Source organism: Coregonus clupeaformis, chromosome 12 (assembly GCF_020615455.1).
Source record: "Coregonus clupeaformis isolate EN_2021a chromosome 12, ASM2061545v1, whole genome shotgun sequence".
Lineage (NCBI taxonomy): Eukaryota > Metazoa > Chordata > Actinopteri > Salmoniformes > Salmonidae > Coregonus > Coregonus clupeaformis.
Genome location: NC_059203.1, coordinates 36,416,772 through 36,443,178, shown reverse-complemented (window position 1 = coordinate 36,443,178; position 26,407 = coordinate 36,416,772). Strand labels below are relative to the sequence as shown.

At 42.1% G+C, this 26,407-nt stretch overlaps 1 protein-coding gene across 3 annotated transcripts in view; it reads right to left on the bottom strand.

Annotated features, from left to right (window-relative positions):
* LOC121577577 (E3 ubiquitin-protein ligase RAD18) overlaps positions 1-26,407 on the bottom strand; it is a 72,724-nt gene that overhangs the window by 17,998 nt on the left and 28,319 nt on the right. For 2 of the 3 annotated variants that reach the window (XM_041891304.2, XM_041891305.2), the window contains exons 10-11: positions 23,817-23,957; positions 17,587-17,758 (exon numbers count right to left, since the gene is read on the bottom strand). In XM_041891304.2, the coding sequence (XP_041747238.1) occupies positions 17,587-17,758; positions 23,817-23,957 (313 nt within the window). The remainder of the gene's footprint in view (positions 1-17,586; positions 17,759-23,816; positions 23,958-26,407) is intronic. The other variant, XM_041891306.2, reaches the window with a different exon arrangement.

Sequence of the window (26,407 nt, the reverse complement as noted above, 5' to 3'; positions counted from 1 at the left end):
CCTTTCAACAGGACAACGACCATAAGCACACAGCCAAGACAACGCAGGAGTGGATTCGGGACAAGTCTCTGAATGTCCTTGATTGGCCCAGCTAGAGCTCGGACTTGAACCCGATCGAACATCTCTGGAGAGACCTGAAAATAGCTGTGCAGTGACGCTCCCCATCCAACCTGACAGAGCTTGAGAGGATCTGCAGAGAAGAATGGGAGAAACTCCCCCAAATACAGGTGTGCCAAGCTTGTAGCGTCATACTCAAGAAGACTCAAGGCTGTAATCGCTGCCAAAGGTGCTTCAACAAAGTACTGAGTAAAAGTGATATTTCCATTTTTTATTTGTTATAAATTTGCAAAAATTTATAAAAACCTGTTTTTGCTTTGTCATAAAAAAAAAGATTTAATACTTTTTACAATAACGCTGTAACGTAACAAATTGTGGAAAAAGCGAAGGGGTCTGAATACTTTCCGAATGCACTGTAAGTAATTGAGTAAGAGGGAGTTGCATGCACAGATCTGTTATCAAAGAAAATATCGAATGAAATGTTATTGGTCGCATACACATATTCTGCAGATGTTATCACAGGTGCGTCGAAATGCTTATGTTTCTAGCTCCAACCGTGCAGTAATACCTAACAATACAAAACAATACACACAAAATAATAAAGAAATGTCAGAAAGAGCAATGTCAGAAATATCAGAAAGAGCAATGTCAGAGTCAGGAATATAAATATATCAGTGGGCTGCTGAGGAATGGTATCAAACACATCAAACACGTGGTTTCCATGTGGTTGATACCACTCCATTGATTCCATTCCAGCCATTATTATGAGCTGTCCTCCGCTCAGCAGCTTCCACTGATGTATATGATGGTGTGTATAGACAGTATATGAATAGAAAAGTTGTGTACAGCAGTAGTTACAGTGAGGGAAAAAAGTATTTGATCCCCTGCTGATTTTGTACGTTTGCCCACTGACAAAGAAATGATCAGTCTATAATTTTAATGGTAGGTTTATTTGAACAGTGAGAGACAGAATAACAACAAACAAATCCAGAAAAACGCATGTAGAAAATGTTATAAATTGATTTGCATTTTAATGAGGGAAATAAGTATTTGAACCCTCTGCAAAACATGACTTAGTACTTGGTGGCAAAACCCTTGTTGGCAATCACAGAGGTCAGACGTTTCTTGTAGTTGGCCACCAGGTTTGCACACATCTCAGGAGGGATTTTGTTCCACTCCTCTTTGCAGATCTTCTCCAAGTCATTAAGGTTTCGAGGCTGACGTTTGGCAACTCGAACCTTCAGCTCCCTCCACAGATTTTCTATGGGATTAAGGTCTGGAGACTGGCTAGGCCACTCCAGGACCTTAATGTGCTTCTTCTTGAGCCACTCCTTTGTTGCTTTGGCCGTGTGTTTTGGGTCATTGTCATGCTGGAATACCCATCCACGACCCATTTTCAATGCCCTGGCTGAGGGAAGGAGGTTCTCACCCAAGATTTTACGGTACATGGCCCCGTCCATCGTCCCTTTGATGCGGTGAAGTTCAAGTACAATCTTGTCCCTGACATCCTTGGAGAGCTCTTTGGTCTTGGCCATAGTGGAGAGTTTGGAATCCGGTATGTAAACATTATTAAAGTGACCAGTGATCAATGACTATGTACATAGGGCAGCAGTCTCTAAGTGATAGCCGGCTAGTAACAGTGACTAAGTTTAAGGCAGGGTACTGGGCAGAGGCCGGCTAGTGGTGACTATTTAACAGTCAGATGACCTGGAGAAGCTGTTTTTCAGTCTCTCGGTCCCAGCTTTGATGCGCTTGTACAGCATGATCATTACACAGGTGGACCTTGTGCTGTAAAAGGCCACTTTAAAATGTGCAAGTTTAGTCACACAACACAATGCCACAGGTGTCTCAAGTTGAGGGAGCGTGCAATTGGCATGCTGACTGCAGGAATGTCCACCAGCGCTGTTGCCAGAGAATTGAATGTTCATATCTCTACCATAAGCCAAATCCAATGTCATTTTAGAGAATTTGGCAGTACATCCAACCGGCCTCACAACCGCAGACCACATGTAACAACACCAGCCCAGGTCCTCCACATCCAGCTTCTTCATCTGCGGGATGGTCTGAGACCAGCCACCCGGACAGCTGATGAAACTGTGGGTTTGCATAATCGAAGAATTTCAGCACAAACTGTCAGAAACTGTCTCAGGGAAGATCATCTGTGTGCTCGTCGTCCTCACCAGGGTCTTGACCTGACTGCAGTTCGACTTCGTAACCGACTCCAGTGGGCAAATGCTCACCTTTGATGGCCCTGGCACGCTGGAGAAGTGTGCCCTTCACAGATTAATCCCAGTTCAAACTGTACTGGGCAGATGGCAGACAGCGTGTATGGCGTTGTGTGGGCGAGCGGTTTGCTGATGTCAACGTTATGAACAGACAGCCCCATGGTGGCGGTGGGGTTATGGTATGGGCAGGCATAAGCTACGGACAACGAACACACTTGCATTTTATCAATGGCAATTTGAATGTGACGAGATCCTGAGGCCCATTGTTGTGCCATTGATCTACCGTCATTACCTCATGTGTCAGCATGATAACGCACAGCCCCATGTCGCAAGGATCTGTACACAATTCCTGGAAGCTGAAAATGTCCCAGTTCTTCCATGGCCTGCATACTCACCAGACATCTCAACTATTGAGCATGTTTGGGATGCTCTGGATCGACAGCGTGTTCCAGTTCCCGCCAATATCCAGCTACTTTGCACAGCCATTGAAGAGGACTGGGACAACATCCCACAGGACACAATCAACAGCCTGATCAACTCTATGCGAAGGAGATGTGTCAAGCTGCATGAGGCAAATGGTGGTCACACCAGATAATGACTGGTTCTCTGATCCATGCCCCTACTTATTTTTTAAAGGTATCTGTGACCAACAGGTGCATATCTGTATTCCCAGTCATGTGAAATCCATAGATTAGGGCAGAATGAATTTATTTAAGTTTACATGGCATTTTAAAACAGCCCAGTAGGATCAAGCAGCAATTCATCAGGTCTATGCAGAGTGCCATAGGGCAGACTATTTGACTGGCTGCTGGCGTTGGTTTGTTTAGCTCATGACTATTCCTGATGATAATTATCGCCAATTGAGCGTCAGTCCCTCTCTGGAGAAGATCAGTGGCCTTTTAGCTTTATTGGATGGTCTTACATCTGCTGATCAGACATTACAGGGTGCAGTGCAGACTAGCTGCAGCGGCCCTCAGCTCATTTACATTTACATTTTAGTCATTTAGCAGACGCTCTTATCCAGAGCGACTTACATGAGCAATTAGGGTTAAGTGCCTTGCTTAAGGGCACATCGGCAGATGTTTCACCTAGTCGGCACAGGGATTAGAACCAGCGACCTTTCGGTTACTGGAACAACAGACATGGGGATGTTTATTTTCTCTGCAAAAGACCAGCTCCAGTCAATGGTAGTAAATAGCAAGAGGCATGGGCAATATGGATCCTAAATAGTTATATAAGGCAGCTATTACTCAAAGTGAAACACCACAGCTGCATAGAACAAGTAAAGCAGCAGCATTAAAGGGAGAATAATCACTCTAGCAAGTTTCTGCCACAATCCAATAAGATGTCTATTTCATTGGTCTGCTTTACTCATTACTCTCCACAGACAATTCAACGGTTGCCACTTATGGTAACCTTCTCACCTTTTGAGACAGAGGGGAAGGTGTATGGGCGCACATGCGTGTCTCCTGCAATTGTGTGTGGAAAAATCTAATTAAAAGATACAAACTAAGTAAAGCTAGTTGTCAAGGCTAGGACAATACAAGAAAGTAATGCAATCTTTTCCAGGGTGCACCTAAGTAGATGTAGATCAGATTTTTTATATTAAAACATTGCACTGTTTGTCTCTATGAGGTGACTCCTATATACTTTACACTCTCCAGCTCCGACAGACGGAGACCAATGATAGACGAGATGGCTAAACTGAAAGGAGCAGGTCTGAGCCTACTGTTTAGGCTCATTCAGTGTCGGGTCATCTCACTGGAACCCAGTATTTTCCATTAGCACCGGCTGACGACTAATCAGCCGGTTACAGACTCATTTTCAGACAGCTACTTTTTCCACTTCATATTAACTAGGCAACTTTTCATTTAAAAGTTTCAATTCGCTAGTTGGTCGAACCCTCTCCAGCTAGAATGAATGATATGCATCTTCTAGCGATTGATAGGATAGGTGCCTGTCAAAGCGAGTGATAACAGGGAAACACAGTGCGCTGTCTGTCCCGCCTCCTGGTACAATTTGTGTGTGCTGTGGTTGGTTGCAGTCAAATTTCTTTAAAGAGAGATGCTCGTGAATTTGCACGTCCCATGTAATGTAAGTGTTAACGATGAGTTGAAATCCATGACTTAATTATTGTTTTCTGGCACATTCATTTATTTTATTTTGCGTGTTTCACATAGCCAACCACATGGAGTCGTGGCGCATAGTAGTCCATTTACTGTGCTTTGATTGACAACTGAACAGCAAGTGTTGACTAGTTTATAAAAGGGGTCGAACTGACTGAATAAAGTCGATCTCCTATATCCCTTTGCCATTCATAAATCATGCAACGTGGTTATATGTCCATAGTATAGCATCAGGACAAATAAACCAAAGGATTTCCTAAGTTTCCTTCCTAGGATGTCGGGGCTTGCCAGACAGTGACGCAAAGTGAGTGACTTGTCTGTCAGTGTCGCCGACCGAATCGCATTGGCTACCGGTAGGCCTTTTTGTCAATTATCTTCAGATAATTTATGAAAACATTTGATGAAGATGGTGAATCATCACTGCAGGAACAATAGGTAGTGGAGAGCCTCATTCTGGTCCAAATATGATAATTAGGGCCCTCACAGAATCCAGGCATTAAAACGGAATTCAACAATATAAAAAAATGTATTGACCTTAGTAGGGTATCAACTAAATGTATTGAAAATTAATTAATTAGCCCAAGTTTATCATAAGACATGAACATAATGCATCAGTGATTCGTATTTCCTGCAACTTTCTGAAGAGGCAATGTGAATGCCCCTGTCTGTGTGTGTGCGGTGCGCTACTTTGTGTAGCCATGAGCGATTATGCTAATTTAAACAGTCTTCTGGTAGATGTAAAGGCTTTCCCAAAAACCTTCTAAATTCAATGTTAACTAGAAAGTAGCCTTACTTGGCAGAATGATGTCATGATTATTTTCATAATACCAGTGGGTATTTGTTTAGCAAACTCTGCCATTACATGTGCGCTACAAAAACGCAGCTAAACAACAGCCTCTTGCTTGGTGCACACTTTAATTGAAGGGTAACTAAACCCAAAAATCTAAATTTCTCAGATTTTCCCAGACCTCAAAAGTAGTTTCCTGATGTGGTTTAAAGCTGCAATATGTAACTTTTTGGGCGAACAGATCAAATTCATATAGAAATATGAGTTATAGATCTGTAATTCTCATTGAAAGCAAGTCTAACAAGCAGTATATATGTTCTATGTGCGCTATTTCTATGCTTCCCGTTCTTAAGTTTTGTTTTTGCGTCTTTTACATTCGGTTTTGTACACAAGCGTCAAACAGCTGAAAATACAATATTTTTGGTTGTGGAAAAGACTTTTCGCAGCGGTTTGGACGGTACAATGATTCCCTACACTATACTTGCTTGTTTTATCACATATACTGAAATTAGGCGAACTACTCACATTTTTGCAAACAGGAAATGGCAGAGCGATTTCTGCATAGTGCACCTTTAAGCATTGTTGTAGACTTAGAACATCCAATTTTGTTGTTATTCTATTTTAAAAAGTGTGATTTTGAGAGTGAAAACGGAAACCTGCCAAAAAAAAAAACTATTTGATTTTTCAAGATAGTGGTTTATTTACTTAATTTTTCTGTTTTAATAAAATACATAATTTGAAGAACAAACATCACAAATAATACTTTAATCTCAAGAGAAAACAGGTTAAAGGTTTCATGTTCTATTAGAAAATATCCAAAAATAACTAACAATAGACTGAATTCATACATTTGCTGCCATTTAAATTCTAAAGTCATGTCTTCCCACACAATATCACAACACATTTTTCCAATCTGGGAGGTAAACTCAATAAAGTATTCAATAATTTCTCTGTGTATTTTTGATGGAATCAAGGCATTAGAATGTACCAGAGGCCACCAAAATAGATCTCCTTCGGCAAAAATAGAGCACCCCCTGCCTGGCCACTTTTTCTATTTGGCTGGCTTCTCTATGTACTTGTGGAAAACACTGGGAACCCTAATGCAATTAGATATCTGGGCCATTTCTCACCACTCAGAACTTCAACCAGATTGAAAACGCCTATGTGACCCCCATCGACCTCAGAAACAAATGAGTTATATGCGTGTGGGGAATGTGCTGGGAGCAAAGTGACATCCAGCAGCAAACATATCAAAATGAAATCAAGCAAACAAAAACGAAGGAGAATAAAAATAAAAAAAACATTTTGGAATAAAATGACCTCCAGCGGTATGACAGTCTGTGTGTGGAAGGGGTGCGTTATAGAGTATGTGATATGATTTTTTTTCATGGTGCGCATCCAAAAGAGTTTCTGAGATCTTCCAAGGACACATGCCAACTGCGGACAGACAACCATATCCCATGGTCATCATATCAAGCAGATAGTTTTTGTCTGAATGAAATAGAAAAGCCGGGATGATGTGAGGTCCACTGAGTACTTTATCCCCAAACAGCAGCTGAAATGATGAATCGAACTTGGCCGTGGAACAGAGGAACGGAGAGTGTGTGGCACGAGGCATAATCAAATATGACCCCTTATCTACTGAGATCAGTGTCTTGGAGCCACGGAGGGCCTGGGAGGCAGGTAAGGACAACCAAGGACTAGGAGCACGTCTGGGGATTTAAGCAAGTCTTTTTGAAGCTGGTTCCAGTGTCATTGGAAAGCTATTAATAATGAAAAGACCAGCGTGAATGCTTCGAGGCCATACATTTTTATTTATTTTATAAATGAACTAACAGAGAGGAACCTCTAGTGAACTACTGAGTGCTAATAAAGCACACTTCTTCAGGGGATTAACTCTGGCTTTGTAAAAACGACAAAGTCCCTCAGAGTCCATTAAATGAATGAGTCGTTATACTGGGATGGGAGGTGTTAACACATTTTGATTGCCTAATTCAAAGAAACCTAGGTGATTTGACATATACTGTATATTACATGCATATACTGTACACTCAATGGCCAGTTTATTAGATGCATCCAGCTAGTACCGGGTTGGACCCTCCTTTGTCACCAGAACAGCCTGAATTCTTCAGGGCATGGAAACGTTGCTCAATTGGTATCAAGGGACCTACCATGTGCCAGTAAAACATTCCCCACACCATTACACCACCAGCCTGTACCATTGACGCCAGGCAGGAAGGGGCCATGGACTCATGCTGCTTACGACAAATCCTAACTCTGCCATCAGCATGACACAACAGGAACTGGGATTCGTCGGACCAGGCAATGTTTTTCCACTCCTCAATTGTCCAGTGTTGGTGATTATGTGTACACTGGAGCCGCTTTGTATTGTTTTTAGCTGATAGGAGTGGAACACGGTGTGGTCATCTGCTGCAATAGCTCATCCGTGACAAGGATCGACGAGTTGTCCATTCCGAGATACTGTTCTGCATCTGTTTGTGGCCCGCCTGCAAGCTTGCACGATTCTTGCCATTCTCGAACAGTAATTGAATGCCTTGATGCCTGTCTTCCTGCTTTATATAGCAAGCCACGGCCATGTGACTCACTGTCTGTAGGAGTGAACCATTTTCGTGAACGGGGTGGAGTACCTAATAAACTGGCCACTGAGTGTATTTCACTAAATTGTTGTTTGGTTTTATCTTCATACAGTGGTACATCCCTGAGAGAAATGTATCGGTAAAGTTAATCTTTATCTTACATTGTGTTGCCCATGCTGCTCATAAGTAGATTGAAGAGGAAGTCCTTGGCTTAAGCTGGCCTTTGAACTCAGTCATTACTCTCTCAACACTGAAGCGGTTTCGTCTTCATGTTTGATGAATGTGTTAGGCCCTCATTATAAACTCTTACCGAAGGCCAAAAGGCTAACATTTACACATTCTCTTTTATTTTAACTTTCAGTCTCCAAATGTTGTGGAAGAGACAGTCTAAACTTCCCTGTCATGCAGAGTGTAGCATGACCACAACCCTGATGGAAGACCTGACAGGATCCTACTGTAGTTGGTACCATGCTCTGTGGACCAGGTATCAGACAGACAGACAGAGTGAGAGTGGTGAAGAACATCAGGGTGTGTCTATCCGCTGTGACTGCAGGACATACACCTCCAAGCATGATGGCGTTCTGCCCTCCTGTGTGTTCCCTGCGGGCTGTGTCCTGATGTGACTGCTTAGACCCTGCTTGGATGCACTGCAGATATACTGAGAGCTGATGTAACACAATGACTGAGGGCTTAATACTGACTGTGGAAATAGTACTTTGCAGAAGCTTAAGCTGGCTATCTAAGTTCAAATGATTCCAGCTCTAAGTTGGCCTTATTCACCTGGCTATAATTGTTGAAGCCTATGCCTACTCACTGTTTGTGTTATTTTTGCATGCTCTTTGCTATATTACTCTCCTCTCTGCTCATGGAAGTAAATCAATGCATGTCTGGGGAGCGCAACTTAAAAGTAAAATCAATAAAGCAAATGTAGGCAGAAGAATCTGTAGTAGTGCCCAGAGGGAATGAGATTCACCAGAAAGAAAAACCGGAGAGAACCACAAAAAAGCAAATACATTGGATCAATCTATTCCTAACAGCTGCTGTGAGCATCCCTGATTTATCCCATAATGGGCAGAAAGCTGGAAGTAATGAGTCTCTCCTAAACATTCAATCAAAACCAAACAAGGCCCTGCTTTTAGTACGCTTAGTATGCACCTCCCTAAGATGGCCTTTCTATGATTAGAAGACTGCATTAAATGTTCTCTTCAGAGACACTCTAAACACCCAACACCTGCGGAGAGCTCAGTACCACTTCTATGGAAACTTCAACAAAACCCACCACCACTCCAAGCCTATGCATATTGAATAAATTAAAGGGATAACCCACTTCAGAAATGAACCCTCCTGGCAATTAGGTAATAGTCTATGTTCTATGAGTGGGTAAAATAACTATTTCAACCATGATTTAACTTCTAAGTGGTTTGTCTGTGAAATAAGGAAATCGTGTAGTAATGCGTCATCACATTAATGTTCTTGTCACTAGAGATAGGGAATAACAAACTATGACATTTCATAACGCTTTTAAAACAATTACCTGCATTCCAGATCGCCAAATCAACCAATAGATGGTATGGGCATACTTGTCTAGAACACATCCATCGGTCTACACTACCCGTCAAAAGTTTTAGAACACCTACTCATTAAATGTTTACTATTTTCTACATTGTAGAATAATAGTGAAGACATCAAAACTATGAAATAACACATATGGAATCATGTAATAACCAAACAAGTGTTAAACAAATCAAAATATATTTTAAATTTAGATTCTTCAAATAGCCACCCTTTGCCTTGATGACAGCTTTACACACTCCTGGCATTCTCTCGGCATTCTCTCAACATTCTCTCAACCAGCTTCATGAGGTAGTCACCTGGAATGCATTTCAATTAACAGGTGTGCCTTGTTAAAAGTTAATTTGTGGAATTTATTTCCTTCTTAATGCGTTTGAGACAATCAGTTGTGTTGTGACAAGGTAGGGGGGTATACAGAAGATAGCCCTATTTGGTAAAAGACCAAGTCCATATTATGGCAAGAACAGCTCAAATAAGCAAAGAGAAACGACAGTCCATCATTACTTTAAGACATGAAGGTCAGTCAACACGGAACATTTCAAGAACTTTGAAAGTTTCTTCAAGTGCAGTCGCAAAAACCATCCGGCACTATGATGAAACTGGCTCTCTTGAGGACCCCCACAGGAATGGAAGACCCAGAGTTACCTCTACTGCAAAGGATAAGTTCATTAGAGTTACCAGCCTCAGAAATTGCAGGCCAAATAAATGCTTCACAGAGTTCAAGTAACAGACACATCTCAACATCAACTGTTCAGAGGAGACTGTGTGAATCAGGCCTTCATGGTTGAATTGCTGCAAAGAAAGCACTACTAAAGGACACCAATAAGAAGAAGAGACCTGCTTGGGCCAAGAAACACAAGCAATGGACATTAGACCGGTGGAAATGTGTCCTTTGGTCTGGAGTCCAAATTGGTTCCAACCGCCGTATCTTTGTGAGACGCAGTGTAGGTGAATGGATGATCTCCACATGTGTATTTCCCACCGTAAAGCATGGAGGATGAGGTGTTATGGTGTGGGGGTGCTTTGCTGGTGACACTGTCTGATTTATTTAGAATTCAAGGCACACTTAACCAGCATGGCTACCACAGCATTCTGCAGCAATACGCCATCCCATCTGGTTTGGGCTTAGTGGGACTATCGTTTGTTTTTCAACAGGACAATGACACAACACACCTCCAGGCTGTGTAAGGGCTATTTGACCAAGAATGAGAGTGATGGAGTGCTGCATGACCTGGCCTCCACAATCCCCTGACCTCAACCAAATTGACATGGTTTGGGATGAGTCGGACCGCAGAGTGAAGGAAAAGCAGCCAATAAGTGCTCAGCATATGTGGGAACTCCTTCAAGACTGTTGGAAAAGCATTCCAGGTGAACTCCTTCAAGACTGTTGGAAAAGCATTCCAGGTGAAGCTGGTTGAGAGAATGCCAAGAGTGTGCAAAGCTGTCATCAAGGGAAAGGGTGGCTATTTGAAGAATCTCAAATATAAATATATTTTCATTTGTTTAACACTTTTTGGGTTACTACATGATTCCATGTGACTTCACTGTTATTCTACAATGTAGAAAATAGTAAAAATAAAGAAAAACACTTGAATGAGTAGGTGTTCTAAAACTTTTGACCGGTAGTGTATATTATCATGACAAAGTATATAATGGGATGTCCCTACCCATTGAAGTTTAAAATGGTTAAGTCAGTGCTTAATTTGACCAGGATCCGGCACCTCTCTGTTTTGGACTGTTTTGTTCCGGAACCTATTTGGCCGGATCCGGTACCTCTCGTCACTTTTTGCAATGAAAAAATTCAAAATAAAAGCAATCAAAGTTCATTCGAGTTGCCTCTTCATTAATTCTCCTGCCGCCACAAAAAAAACATAATGTGAAAAAGTTGATTTTCAGCCCGGGCCTAATATTCTATTTCCTTGGAAAGATAACTGCCCTGTGCCTACTCCATTTAATTGAGACCACACCGCACCTGATCACGCACATACAGTGAGGGAAAAAAGTATTTGATCCCCTACTGATTTTGTACGTTTGCCCACTGACAAAGACATGATCAGTCTATAATTTTAATGGTAGGTTTATTTGAACAGTGAGAGACAGAATAACAACATAACATTTTTTATAAATTGATTTGCATTTTAATGAGGGAAATAAGTATTTGACCCCTCTGCAAAACATGACTTAGTACTTGGTGGCAAAACCCTTGTTGGCAATCACAGAGGTCAGACGTTTCTTGTAGTTGGCCACCAGGTTTGCACACATCTCAGGAGGGAATTTGTTCCACTCCTCTTTGCAGATCTTCTCCAAGTTATTATGGTTTCGAGGCTGACGTTTGGCAACTCGAACCTTCAGCTCCCTCCACAGATTTTCTATGGGATTAAGGTCTGGAGACTGGCTAGGCCACTCCAGGACCTTAATGTGCTTCTTCTTGAGCCACTCCTTTGTTGCCTTGGCAGTGTGTTTTGGGTCATTGTCATGCTGGAATACACATCCACGACCCATTTTCAATGCCCTGGCTGAGGGAAGGAGGTTATCACCCAAGATTTGACGGTACATGGCCCCGTCCATCGTCCCTTTGATGCGGTGAAGATGTCCTGTCCCCTTAGCAGAAAAACACCCCGAAAGCATAATGTTTCCATCTCCATGTTTGACGGTATGGATGGTGTTCTTGGGGTCATAGGCAGCATTCCTCCTCCTCCAAACACGGCGAGTTGAGTTGATGCCAAAGAGCTCAATTTTGGTCTCATCTGACCACAACACTTTCACCCAGTTCTCCTCTAAATCATTCAGATATTCATTGGCAAACTTCAGACGGCCCTGTATATGTGCTTTCTTGAGCAGGGGGACCTTGCGGGCGCTGCAGGATTTCAGTCCTTCACGGCGTAGTGTGTTACCAATTGTTTTCTTGGTGACTATGGTCCCAGCTGCCTTGAGATCATTGACAAGATCCTCCCGTATAGTTCTGGTCTGATTCCTCACCGTTCTCATGATCATTGCAACTCCACGAGGTGAGATCTTGCATGGAGCCCCAGGCCGAGGAAGATTGACAGTTCTTTTGTGTTTCTTCCATTTGCGAATAATCGCACCAACTGTTGTCACCTTCTCACCAAGCTGCTTGGCGATGGTCTTGTAGCCCATTCCAGCCTTGTGTAGGTCTACAATCTTGTCCCTGACATCCTTGGAGAGCTCTTTGGTCTTGGCCATGGTGGAGAGTTTGGAATCTGATTGATTAATTGCTTCTGTGGACAGGTGTCTTTTATACAGGTAACAAGCTGAGATTAGGAACACTCCCTTTAAGAGTGTGCTCCTAATCTCAGCTCGTTACCTGTATAAAAGACACCTGGGAGCCAGAAATCTTTCTGATTGAGAGGGGGTCAAATACTTATTTCCCTCATTAAAATGCAAATCAATTTATAAAAATTTTTACATGCGTTTTTCTGGATTTTTTGGTTGTTATTCTGTCTCTCACTGTTCAAATAAACCTACCATTAAAATTATAGACTGATAATTTCTTTGTCAGTGGGCAAACGAACAAAATCAGCAGGGGATCAAATACTTTTTTCCCTCACTGTATGGCTACTGAACTGGAAGCAGCAAGAATTATGAGATCGGACACTTGCACTTTCTCTTGAGCTACGTTTTGCATATAGGATATGGCCTACGTTTTAGGATTATTTGCAGGCAGAGACAAATAAATGGGTAATAAATATTTAATGAAAATCAAAATGCGCAACGCTCGCTCACCATGGTAGCCTATGCACGCGTTGCGCCTTTTCCTGTTCAATGATGATCACATTTTTTTATTGCACCTTGACTGACGTTGGTTGAGCGCCCTCCACTTTTTTCCATTATCCATATTTATTTACAGACACTGTAGTAAAATATAGTCAGCCTACTCTATTTTATTGAGACCACACTATTACTAGGCACACTTGATCTCACAAGCCCAACTAGGAAAGGAGAGGTAGGCTACTTAACTTCAAGCAGCAAATTCTGCAAGTGTGTGAATAATGTGACAAAGATGTGCTTTTAATACAATAAGTAGGCTAACGCATACAATGCAGAAAGACGACCATTTCCAAATAATCTGCGGGACAACAAAAATATTTTAATCCCAAAATTGTCAGTCTGACTGCCCACTCCCAACCGCAGCATGAAAAATGTTGACCGTGCTGAAATGTTCCACGGGCATCCAGCGGGAATGCAGCCCTCTACCTCTGACCTTATTTTCGGCGTTTATCCCAAAACCCTATTCTTTCCCATTCAATTGATTTCCCCATAGGAATCGCTGAACGAACCAGAGGTAACTTCATTTCAGTTTTTTTGTAAAGCAAACTCTTTGCCCAGTGAGAGAGCATTGCATTTTGGATTTTATAGGTCGACTTGAGCTGCAATAGATTTCCACATGTTGCTACCAACCTTATTATTTAACGACAAAATGAAACATGTTGAACAGAGTGGTATGTTCAACAAGTACAGTAACTTTAGTATTCAACTAGCCCACGTTGGAGCGTCTTTCTAAAGTAAAGTCAATTTGAACTATTCTGGGCTATAGTGCAGGCAGGCTGTGGGGGTATGATCCTGATATAACTATTTCCAGAGGCCCATGTTGAGCTGTGTGTGAGCACCAACAAAATACTCCTGCTGGGAGTCCAATTTAAGCTTCATTCAACATTTCTCAGTAATACTACGCACAGGACAGCTCTCCTGTTTTGAGAAGTGTGACGCACTGACACATAGAAACCCTGAAAAGACATGTAAAATGTCTGCTTGTTGAGGAGCGGAGCATCAGCTATTCAGCTTGCACAGGATAAAGTTTCCCCAAGGTACAGATCTAGGATCAAATTCAGGATATCCTCCTAGGGCTGTGGCGGTCACAAAATTTTGTCAGCCGGTGATTGTCAAGCAAATAACTGGTCGATCTCACGGTAACTTACCATTCATTAACAAACACATTTAGCATCTCCTGGCTTCCACACCAAGCCACTGATGCAGACCTTTGGAACATCTACATTTTAAAAGTTTACTAAATCCATGTAATATAGCCTACACCTTAAAAATAAATCCATTATTTATTTTAGACAGGTCTAAAGAAACATGATATGAAGAAAATGTAGTCTATTTCAGAAGAACAGAATAGCATACTCTGAGTTGTCCTTATGTTAGGTCCTGATCTGGCTATGCCTTATGGCTGTGGGCTACACTAGTTCATTTAGCAGACAAGATTTGCTTAGAATTCTGTGGCATTATTTTATATTATTTTATAGTATGAAGAATACAATTGAACAAAGCTGAATAAAATAGAAAGGATATTTTCTCCAAACGATTTGAGGGAGTGCGCACATGCGGCTATTCTGTGTTGAGCGGTTAACAAAGAAATAGGTACTCCTATATGCTTAATTTAGTTATTATTGTAACTTTAGATGAGTAGGCCTAACGAACAGCAAAAGCACTAGCCTATGTAAATCTACTTTCCCTCATAGTACAAAAGTTGACCTATTATATTCTGTGAGAAATAAATATTCCAATCATAGCCTGGGACAGTTGTGGGATGTGATAGATCCCAAATTAATACAACCATTAGCATCCCAAAAACTTTTTTTACGCAATGACGCTAACGCAACAGATCAGAATGTTTAGCTTAAAATGTTGATCAACTATTAGGCTATTACTTCACATTATAAGTGCAGCAAAGCGCACACGGCAGTAGGCTATAAGCGCGAATGTGCCATTAGCGGGAAAACACCATTCTCAAAAGTGACCACAAAGGCGATTATGCATGTAATGCTTTTATCATAAAGGTGCATTTTTATGGTGAAAATTATCTTCCCCAAACTTGAAACTCAAGCGCTACTTATGTATGCCAGTTAGACTCTACACCCCTTGTAAAGCGGATTTTAAAAAGTTATTTGGCCACTTTAGTTGTGATACAAACCTTATCAAAACATATAGGCCTATGGGCTAGGCTACATGAGGTGTGCGACTATGATTCGAGATTTTTTTTTATTTTTTAATTGCATTGTTTCTTGCCTTAAGTTGGGCATCATTCACAAGTGATAATATATAATTCACAAGTGATAGGCTAATATTGTCACCCATCAGACTATTCTTGATTTAATCTTGTCTTTACATATACTAAATAATATACAGTGGGGGGAAAAAGTATTTAGTCAGCCACCAATTGTGCAAGTTCTCCCACTTAAAAAGATGAGAGAGGCCTGTAATTTTCATCATAGGTACACGTCAACTATGACAGACAAAATGAGAAGGAAAAAAATCCAGAAAATCACATTGTAGCATTTTTAATGAATTATTTGCAAATTATGGTGGAAATTAAGTATTTGGTCAATAACAAAAGTTTCTCAATACTTTGTTATATACCCTTTGTTGGCAATGACACAGGTCAAACGTTTTCTGTAAGTCTTCACAAGGTTTTCACACACTGTTGCTGGTATTTTGGCCCATTCGTCCATGCAGATCTCCTCTAGAGCAGTGATGTTTTGGGGCTGTCGCTGGGCAACACGGACTTTCAACTCCCTCCAAAGATTTTCTATGGGGTTGAGATCTGGAGACTGGTTAGGCCACTCCAGGACCTTGAAATGCTTCTTACGAAGCCACTCCTTCGTTGCCCGGGCGGTGTGTTTGGGATCACCGCCTTCCATCTTCAATGCCCTTGCTGATGGAAGGCGGTTTTCACTCAAAATCTCACGATACATGGCCCCATTCATTCTTTCCTTTACACGGATCAGTTGTCCTGGTCCCTTTGCAGAAAAACAGCCCCAAAGCATGATGTTTCCACCCCCATGCTTCACAGTAGGTATGGTGTTCTTTGGATGCAACTCAGCATTCTTTGTCCTACAAACACGACGAGTTGAGTTTTTACCAAAAAGTTCTATTTTGGTTTCATCTGACCATATGACATTCTCCCAATCCTCTTCTGGATCATCCAAATGCACTCTAGCAAACTTCAGACGGACATGTACTGGCTTAAGCAGGGGGACACGTCTGGCACTGCAGGATTCGAGTCCCTGGCGGCGTAGTGTGTTACTGATGGTAGGCTTTGTTACTCTGGTCCCAGCTCTCTGCAGGTCATTCACTAGGTCCCCCCGTGTGGTTCTGGGATTTTTGCTCACCGTTCTTGTGATCATTTTGACCCCACGGGGTGAGATCTTGCGTGGAGCCCCAGATCGAGGGAGATTAACAGTGGTCTTGTATGTCTTCCATTTCCTAATAATTGCTCCCACAGTTGATTTCTTCAAACCAAGCTGCTTACCTATTGCAGATTCAGTCTTCCCAGCCTGGTGCAGGTCTACAATTTTGTTTCTGGTGTCCTTTGACAGCTCTTTGGTCTTGGCCATAGTGGAGTTTGGAGTGTGACTGTTTGAGGTTGTGGACAGGTGTCTTTTATACTGATAACAAGTTCAAACAGGTGCCATTAATACAGGTAACGAGTGGAGGACAGAGGAGCCTCTTAAAGAAGAAGTTACAGGTCTGTGAGAGCCAGAAATCTTGCTTGTTTGTAGGTGACCAATTGGTGGCTGACTAAATACTTTTTCCCCCCACTGTATGTGTGAAATTCGTTTTGATTTAGAATGGACCATTATCATGCACCTGTCTCGAAACAGGGGCAGGGGAAGAAATGCACGTCATCTCTGCACTTAAATAGCGAATGGAGGATGCTTTCCCTGTGGTTCATTTTCATGCCAGCCAGGTAGGCTATACTCCTGTTGTAAAGATAAGCAATGTGTTTAATATTAGGAAAGTTGAGAAATAAATATAGTAGGCCTAGCCTATAGAAAGCTGATGGGATCCTCCTCTTTTTAATAGAGGCCAACACTGTTTTCTCGCGCAATTGCATAGCCTATAGAAATGTTGCGCAACATGAGCTCATGGGCTTTCATGACGTGTTTGATTAGATTTTTGATTACATTTGCATTGATGTCAGAGTGATTAGAGGGACAATAGAGTGCTGAGTTCCAGGCAGTTAGCAAGTTTAGTAGGCTACTAATGACCATCAGCAGCATCAGAGCTTGGAGAAGCTAATTACCATGACTAAACGGTCACATGGAATTTGACTGACTTCATGACTCCATGACTCGTGAACGCCGGTGTGGCGGTAATACGGCCACCGCAACAGCCCTCCCCCAATCCTAACCTTAACCATTAGCGGGGAAAATGCAACTTCACCCTACTCAATTCTGCCATCTCCTGGGCTCCCTCACCTGCTGATGGACACGTCACTGAGACAGGGGCTGGGTGACCTGGAGATGACCTCTACAACAGAAGGCTGCTGCTGCTCCTCAGAGGGCTCCTCCACTGGTGATGTCATCAATACGCAGCAGGCCTCTGAGTCACTGAGACTGGGATCACTCTGTTCCTGTTCTGCTGCCTTATCTACAGGAAGGAGGGAAAAGAACATGGACTGTACACACGATCAAGTCATAAAACTGATAGAAAATCATTTAGTGGTGAAAATGAGCTATGAGGAATATGTGCTGGGAAACTGTCCTTGACATCCATGTCATGGCTTTTAATCTGGATCGGTCCTGTTTTAACGTTGTACACATGATTTGAGCAGACTGTGTGATAGATGCTAAAGTCATCCATGTCAAATTATATCTTATCCCACAGCATGCTAGGTAGTGCTAGGTATCAACAGCCAATCCAGCCCAGGCAGGAAGCTATAGCGAGCCGCGATTAGTCAATCTTGCTTCCATATTGCCAATCATTTGCAACTTGAAGCCTGCCCTGTTCATGCTCTGTTTGACGAGCTCCACTAGCTTCAATCACTTCGGCGCTGGTTTCGGCGCTAGGTCTTGCCTTCCATTGCAAATTACTAGGCACCATCATTTTGTGACCAAGTGTGACCTTTTTCAAGACATACTGGGCGTGAATCCCAATAGAGCTCTTGGGTGTGATGCATGTCAGCAAAAAATCATATACATAATAAATCATGTGGCAATATGTTCCCAAATGTTATGCAATGCATATGTTTATTTCTTTGCTTGCGTGCCAAAGATGAACAACACATGCAGAGGTAACAGTGTGTGTATTGTCTTTTATAATGAATTGTACTCTGGGGCTGTAATTCCCTGCACCACATGAAAAACAGGGCATGGGTATGGTGGTGTCATGAATCTTTAAAAGGGGTATGACTAATGCCCACATTGAGACAACACTATGACAAAACACGGATCAGAGCCAATATGAGAGGGCTGGCTGGGGTCATAGAGGTTTGAATAAGCTGCCTCCTAATAAAGAAGAAGCATTGGATTAAAACAAATCTATTGGCGCAAACAGCCTTGTGGCCATGCTGCAGGGTGTAATGTTGAACCCTGGCCCTGATTAGGGCTGTTGTGGTGATCGTATTACCAAAACACCGGCGGTCACGAGTCATGAAGGCAGTCAAATTCCACGCGACCGTTTAGTCAAGGTAATTCTCCAAGCTCTGATGCTGCTGATGGTCATTAGCAGCCTACCAAACTTGCTAACTGCCTGGTATTCAGCACCCTCTAATCACTCTGACATCAATGCAAATGTAATCGTAAATCTAATCAAACAATCATGAGAGACCATGAGCTCATGTTGCGCAACATTTCTATAGGCTATACAATTGCGTGAGAAAAAAGAGTGACGGTCTCTATCAAAAAGAGGAGAATCTCATCAGCTTTCTATAAGCTAGGCCTACTATATTTATTTCTCAACTTTCCTAATATTAAGCACATTGCTTCTCTTTACAACAGGAGTGGTTGTCATGAAAATTTACCACGGGAAAAGCGTCCTCCATTCGCTATTTCAGTGCATAGATTACATGTATTTTTTCCACTGCTCCTGTTTCGAGACAGGTGCATGATAATGGTTCATTCTAAATCAAAACAAATTTCACACATATATTATTTAGTATATGTAAAGACAAAATTAAATCAAGAATAGTCTGATGTGTGACAATATTAGCCTATCATTTGTGAATGATATACAGTGGGGAAAAAAAGTATTTAGTCAGCCACCAATTGTGCAAGTTCTCCCACTTAAAAAGATGAGAGAGGCCTGTAATTTTCATCATAGGTACACGTCAACTATGACAGACAAAATTATAATTTTCTTTCCAGAAAATCACATTGTAGAATTTTTAATGAATTTATTTGCAAATGATGGTGGAAAATAAGTATTGTCAATAACAAAAGTTTCTCAATACTTTGTTATATACCCTTTGTTGGCAATGACACAGGTCAAACGTTTTCTGTAAGTCTTCACAAGGTTTTCACACACTGTTGCTGGTATTTTGGCCCATTCCTCCATGCAGATCTCCTCTAGAGCAGTGATGTTTTGGGGCTGTCGCTGGGCAACACAGACTTTCAACTCCCTCCAAAGATTTTCTATGGGGTTGAGATCTGGAGACTGGCTAGGCCACTCCAGGACCATGAAATGCTGGTCTGTTACGAGCCAGAAAGTTACAGGTCTGTGAAGCCAGAAATCTTGCTTGTTTGTAGGTGACCAAATACTTATTTTCCACCATAATTTGCAAATAAATTCATTAAAAATCCTACAATGTGATTTTCTGGATTTTTTTTCTCAATTTGTCTGTCATAGTTGACGTGTACGTATGATGAAAATTACAGGCCTCTCTCATCTTTTTAAGTGGGAGAACTTGCACAATTGGTGGCTGACTAAATACTTTTCCCCCCCACTGTATTGCCCAGCTTAAGGCAAGAAACAATGCTTTTTTTGTGTGACTTTTTCGAATCATAGTCGCACACCTCATGTAGCCTAGCCTATAGGCCTATATGTTTTGATAAGGTTTGTATCACAACTAAAGTGGCCAAATAAATTAAATTAAGCACATTAATCCGCTTTACAAGGGGTGTAGAGCCTAACTGGCATACATGCGCAGCACATGAGTTTCAAGTTTGGGGAAGATAATTTCCACCATAAAAATGCACCTTTATGATAAAAGCATTACATGCATAATCACGTTTGCGGTCACTTTTGAGAATGGTGTTTTCCCGCTATTGGAACATTTGCGATTATATCTTACTGCCGTGTGCGCATTGCTGCGCTTATAATGTGAAGAAATAGCCTAATAGTTGATCAACATTTTAAGCTAAACATTCTGATCTGTTGCGTCAGCCTCATTAGGTAAAAAAGGTTTTTTGATTCTAGTGGTTGTATTAATTTGGGATCTATCGCATCCCACAACTGTCCCAAACTATGTTTGGAATATTTATTTCTCGCACAGAATAGGTCAACTTTTGTACTATGGGGGATAGTAGATTGACATAGGCTAGTGCTACTGTTGTTCGTTAGGCCTACTCATCTTGTTGGCTGATGAAAAGTAAAATGTGGACAGTTCTTCCAATAACTTCAATATGCACCTCGGAATTGGAGAAGGACGCGCGCAGTTGCGTCCCCGATGTGTCTGTCTTCACTTGTAGCCTGTGAGAAAGACCCGATCATGTGACGGAGAGCCATGTGAGCGAGAGGTACTTCAGAGCAAGCAGCACTCAGGGAATTATTATTATTATTATTATTATTATTATTATTATATTTAGCCCAAGGGCACAACGGCCACTGGCTGCAAAAGGCATGGATTTTTTTTGTGTGCATTACGGCCACACAAATGGGGATGCCGCTGGGAAATTCGAGGCATTATCAAGTGCTTGTCAAAATGTGAATAAGAGACTGATGAAGTGTGTGCAGCCTGCGCAAAAAAACAAAGCAGAGCTCATGCCTTTCAAGTTCCCACGGGGGGCCAGTATATATAAAAAAAAAATGTATTCACTAACTGTAAGTCGCTCTGGATAAGAGCGTCTGCTAAATGACTAAAATGTAAAATGTAAGTGACTTTTTTCAAATCATCATTAGAGTTGCATCATGCAGCCTTACAATGTTTTAAAAATCAAAACATATAGCCCAACTTTTGTAGAACAACTGAAGTTACATTAATAACTAAATTAAGAATATAGGAGTACCTATTTCTTTGTTAACCCCTCAACACAGAATAGCCGCATGTGCGCACTCCCTCAAATCGTATTTTCTATTTTATTCAGCTTTGTTCAATTGTTTTCTTCATACTATAAAAGAATGCCACAGAATTCAAAGCAAATCTTGTCTGCTAAATGAACTTGTGTAGCCCACAGCCATATGGCATAGCCAGATCAGGACCTAACATAAGGACAACTCAGAGTAGGCTATTCTGTTCTTCTGAAATAGACTACATAAAATAAATAATGGATTTATTGTGATGGTGTAGGCTATATTACGTGGATGTATTAGACTTTTTAAAATGTAGATGTTCCAAAGGTCTGCATCAGCGGCTTGTAGGCTGTGTGTGGAAGCCAGGAGATGCTAAATGTCTCTATGTTAATTAACAGTAAATTCCCGTGAGACCAGCAATTACAGTGAGGGAAAAAAGTATTTGATCCCCTGCTGATTTTGTACGTTTGCCACTGACAAAGAAATGATCAGTCTATAATTTTAATGGTAGGTTTATTTGAAAAGTGAGAGACAATAACAACAACAAAATCTAGAAAAACGCATGTAAAATTTTTTATAAATTGATTTGCATTTTAAATGAGGGAAAAAAGTATTTGACCCCCTCTCAATCAGAAAGATTTCTGGCTCCCAAGTGTCTTTTATACAGGTAACGAGCTGAGATTAGGAGCACACTCTTAAAGGGAGTGCTCCTAATCTCAGCTTGTTACCTGTATAAGACACCTGTCCACAGAAGCAATCAATCAATCAGATTCCAAACTCTCCACCATGGCCAAGACCAAAGAGCTCTCCAAGGATGTCAGGGACAAGATTGTAGACCTACACAAGACTGGAATGGGCTAAAAGACCATCGCCAAGCAGCTTGGTGAGAAGGTGACAACAGTTGGTGCGATTATTCGCAAATGGAAGAAACACAAAAGAACTGTCAATCTCCCTCGGCCTGGGGCTCCATGCAAGATCTCACCTCGTGGAGTTGCAATGATCAGGAGAACGGTGAGGAATCAGACCAGAACTACACGGGAGGATCTTGTCAATGATAAGGCAGCTGGGACCATAGTCACCAAGAAAACAATTGGTAACACACTACGCCGTGAAGGACTGAAATCCTGCAGCGCCCGCAAGGTCCCCCTGCTCAAGAAAGCACATATACAGGCCCGTCTGAAGTTTGCCAATGAACAGCTGAATGATTCAGAGGAGAACTGGGTGAAAGTATTGTGGTCAGATGAGACCAAAATCGAGTTCTTTGGCATCAACTCAACTCGCCGTGTTTGGAGGAGGAGGAATGCTGCCTATGACCCCAAGAACACCATCCCCACCGTCAATCATGGAGGTGGAAACATTATGCTTTGGGGGTGTTTTTCTGCTAAGGGGACAGGACAACTTCACCGCATCAAAGGGACGATGGATGGGGCCATGTACCAACAAATCTTGGGTGAGAACCTCCTTCCCTCAGTCAGGGCATTGAAAATGGGTCGTGGATGGGTATTCCAGCATGACAATGAATCAAAAAACACATTTACATTTTACATTTTCGTCATTTAGCAGACGCTCTTATCCAGAGCGACTTACAAATTGGTGCATTCACCTTATGATAGCCAGTGGGACAACCACTTTACAATACACTTTATTTATTTTATTTTTTTAATTTGGGGGGGTGGGGTAGACCATGGCACACGGCCAAAGCAACAAAGGAGTGGCTCAAGAAGAAGCACATTAAGGTCCTGGAGTGGCCTAGCCAGTCTCCAGACCTTAATCCCATAGAAAATCTGTGGAGGGAGCTGAAGGTTCGAATTGCCAAACGTCAGCCTCGAAAATCTGCAAAGAGGAGTGGGACAAAATCCCTCCTGAGATGTGTGCAAACCTGGTGGCCAACTACAAGAAACATTTGACCTCTGTGATTTCCAACAAGGGTTTTGCCACCAAGTACTAAGTCATGTTTTGCAGAGGGGTCAAATACCTATTTCCTTCATTAAAATGCAAATCAATTTATAACATTTTTGACATGCGTTTTTCTGGATTTTGTTGTTGTTATTCTGTCTCTCACTGTTCAAATAAACCTACCATTAAAATTATAGACTGATCATTTCTTTGTCAGTGGGCAAACGTACAAAATCAGCAGGGGATCAAATACTTTTTTCCCCTCACTGTATTTGCTTGACAATCACCGGCTGACGAAATTTGGTGACCGCCACAGCCCTAATCAAGTGACTACCTGAAGAGAGGAGCCATCAGAGAGGTCTGGGGCTGAATGATGATGGGAAGGTTGTGATAGCAAATCCCCTGATCAGGAATACAGAGAGGGTACGACATACAGGAACCAGCCCTGCGCCTCTATTATTTTGCAAGTTGCTTATTGACTGAGCTCTTCTGAGAAGGCTGGGGGCTTTAAGATCTCCTGTGGTGACGGTGCTAACCCTCCTGTTTCATCCCCTCGGAATGCTAATAAGGGTTACGGTGGTACCTGCAGAGCTGGAGCCCACTCCCTGGTCCTCCTCTCCTCCCTCATCCCTCACTTCCTGCTTCATCTCACTCTTCTTCGCCGTCTCCAGGCGACCCCGGACCTGGGCGATAAGGCAGGAGAACTCACTGTTATGCAGCTTCCCTGCAAGACAGAGGAGAAGGAGGGGTGAGAAGCCAGGCCTGGCACAAAGAGTATAGACATGCACATACTCAGTCACACACCCAGGCAGACATATCCTGTTTCTGAACATTCCATAGCGGGAGACCTGCATTTCGATTCCCTTTTACACTCGAAGAAAAACACACAGATGATATGGCGCCGGAGGCGATGGCTGCAGTTTTACGGGCTCCTAACCAAATTTGCTATTGTGTGTGTTATTTTGCATTATTTGTATCTTATTTTGTACATAATGTTTCTGCCACCGTCTCTTATGACCTAAAAGAGCTTCTGGATATCAAGACAGCGATTACTCACCTCGTACTGGACAAAGATCTTTTCTTTAACGAGTCAGACGCAAAGGATTTTCTTCACACACCCGACAAGGCCCAAATTCCCGCCATTTGCATGAGAAAGAGACTGAGCTAAAAGCTCCCTGTCATCCAGGACCTCTATACCAGGCGGTGTCAGGCGGTGTCAGAGGAAGGCCCTACAAATTGTCAAAGACTCCAGCCACCCTAGTCATATACATTTTAGAATGAGGCTGTAACGTAACAAAATGTGGAAAAAGTAAATGGGTCTGAATACTTTCTGAATGCACTGTATATTATAACTAGAGGCATGTGCTCTGGAAGAGAGACAATGTTAATGTAAGTCCTGGTGGGAGTTAGAATTTAGGGGCCCTCTCTGTGTACATTGTTGAGAACAGCCCTATATCCAGTTGCAGTGATGGGGAAGGACAGTGTGTCATGGGAGGTTTGGGGGGAGGTTTTTGTTTTGAATAGCAAAAGACAAAGACACTCAGGGTTTTACTAATATGACATTTCAACTGACGAGGGAGAGCTCCATAAAAAGGCCTCTCCGAGAGCTTATCAGCCTACGCAGATTCGGTCAAATGATAACTCAAATCAAATCACAAGTTCCTGCTGGAGAAACAAATTCATCAAAACACTGGCCGATTTAGGCAGACAAAGCTATTGGATCAAGTTTGCAGAAGGGATTCAAGTAGAGGGCCAAAACAGATGGGTTCAGTTCAGCAGAACAAAAACATAAAATATGGTGGGGGGGTAAAAAATACAATAATAGAACTGAGCACAAACTCCAGAGAATGTAAAACCAAGAGTATGGAATCGCAATTTCAGGGCTGTTATGGCGAAACAATGGATCTGAGAGAAACAAAAAAGGACAACATATTTCTGCTCAGACCTCATACCTGGTTCCAGATTTAACTGAAAGGACAGTTTCATTCCTATGCAAATTAAACTCCTCATACCATACGTGTCCTGTCAATACAACTTAGGCCCAAAGTAGTCCAGATCACACAGAGAACACGCACCGGGACAGAATTGCATTACAACCGCCTGTGTAGTTAAGTGATTTCAACATGAGATTCCCTTCCTCTGCCATGCCTGTTATAGCCGTATTCTGCAGGACATTGTGTTCTCTCAGCCAGAGCACAGCTGACCTCCACTCATCTATTGTGATCTGACTATCTGACTAAAGCAGATCCTAATGATAACTGAAATAAAATCACAAGTTCCTGCTGGAGAAACAAACTCATCAAAACACTGGCCGATTTAGGCAGACAAAGCTATTGGATCAAGTTTGCAGAAGGGATTCAAGTAGAGGGCCAAAACAGATATAATATAATAATATGCCATTTAGCAGACGCTTTTATCCAAAGCGACTTACAGTCATGCGTGCATACATTTTTGTGTATGGGTGGTCCCGGGGATCGAACCCACTACCTTGGCGTTACAAGCGCCGTGCTCTACCAGCTGAGCTACAGAGGACCACAGATGGGTTCAGTTCAGCAGAACAAAAACATAAAATATGGTGGGGGGGGGGGTAAAAAATACAATAATAGAACTGAGCACAAACTCCAGAGAATGTAAAACCAAGAGTATGGAATCGCAATTTCAGGGCTGTTATGGCGAAACAATGGATCTGAGAGAAACAAAAAGGACAACATATTTCTGCTCAGACCTCATACCTGGTTCCAGATTTAACTGAAAGGACAGTTTCATTCCTATGCAAATTAAACTCCTCATACCATACGTGTCCTGTCAATACAACTTAGGCCCAAAGTAGTCCAGATCACACAGAGAACACGCACCGGGACAGAATTGCATTACAACCGCCTGTGTAGTTAAGTGATTTCAACATGAGATTCCCTTCCTCTGCCATGCCTGTTATAGCCGTATTCTGCAGGACATTGTGTTCTCTCAGCCAGAGCACAGCTGACCTCCACTCATCTATTGTGATCTGACTATCTGACTAAAGCAGATCCTATGGATAGTAGTGATGGGGACAAAATCGATACAGTTACATATCGGGATATTATTTTTGACGATGTATCATTTTGACAATATCGCAATATTATTTTTGCGCTAGTTGGCTGTACCAGCAGCAAAACTCCAGTATTTTTCCTTCAT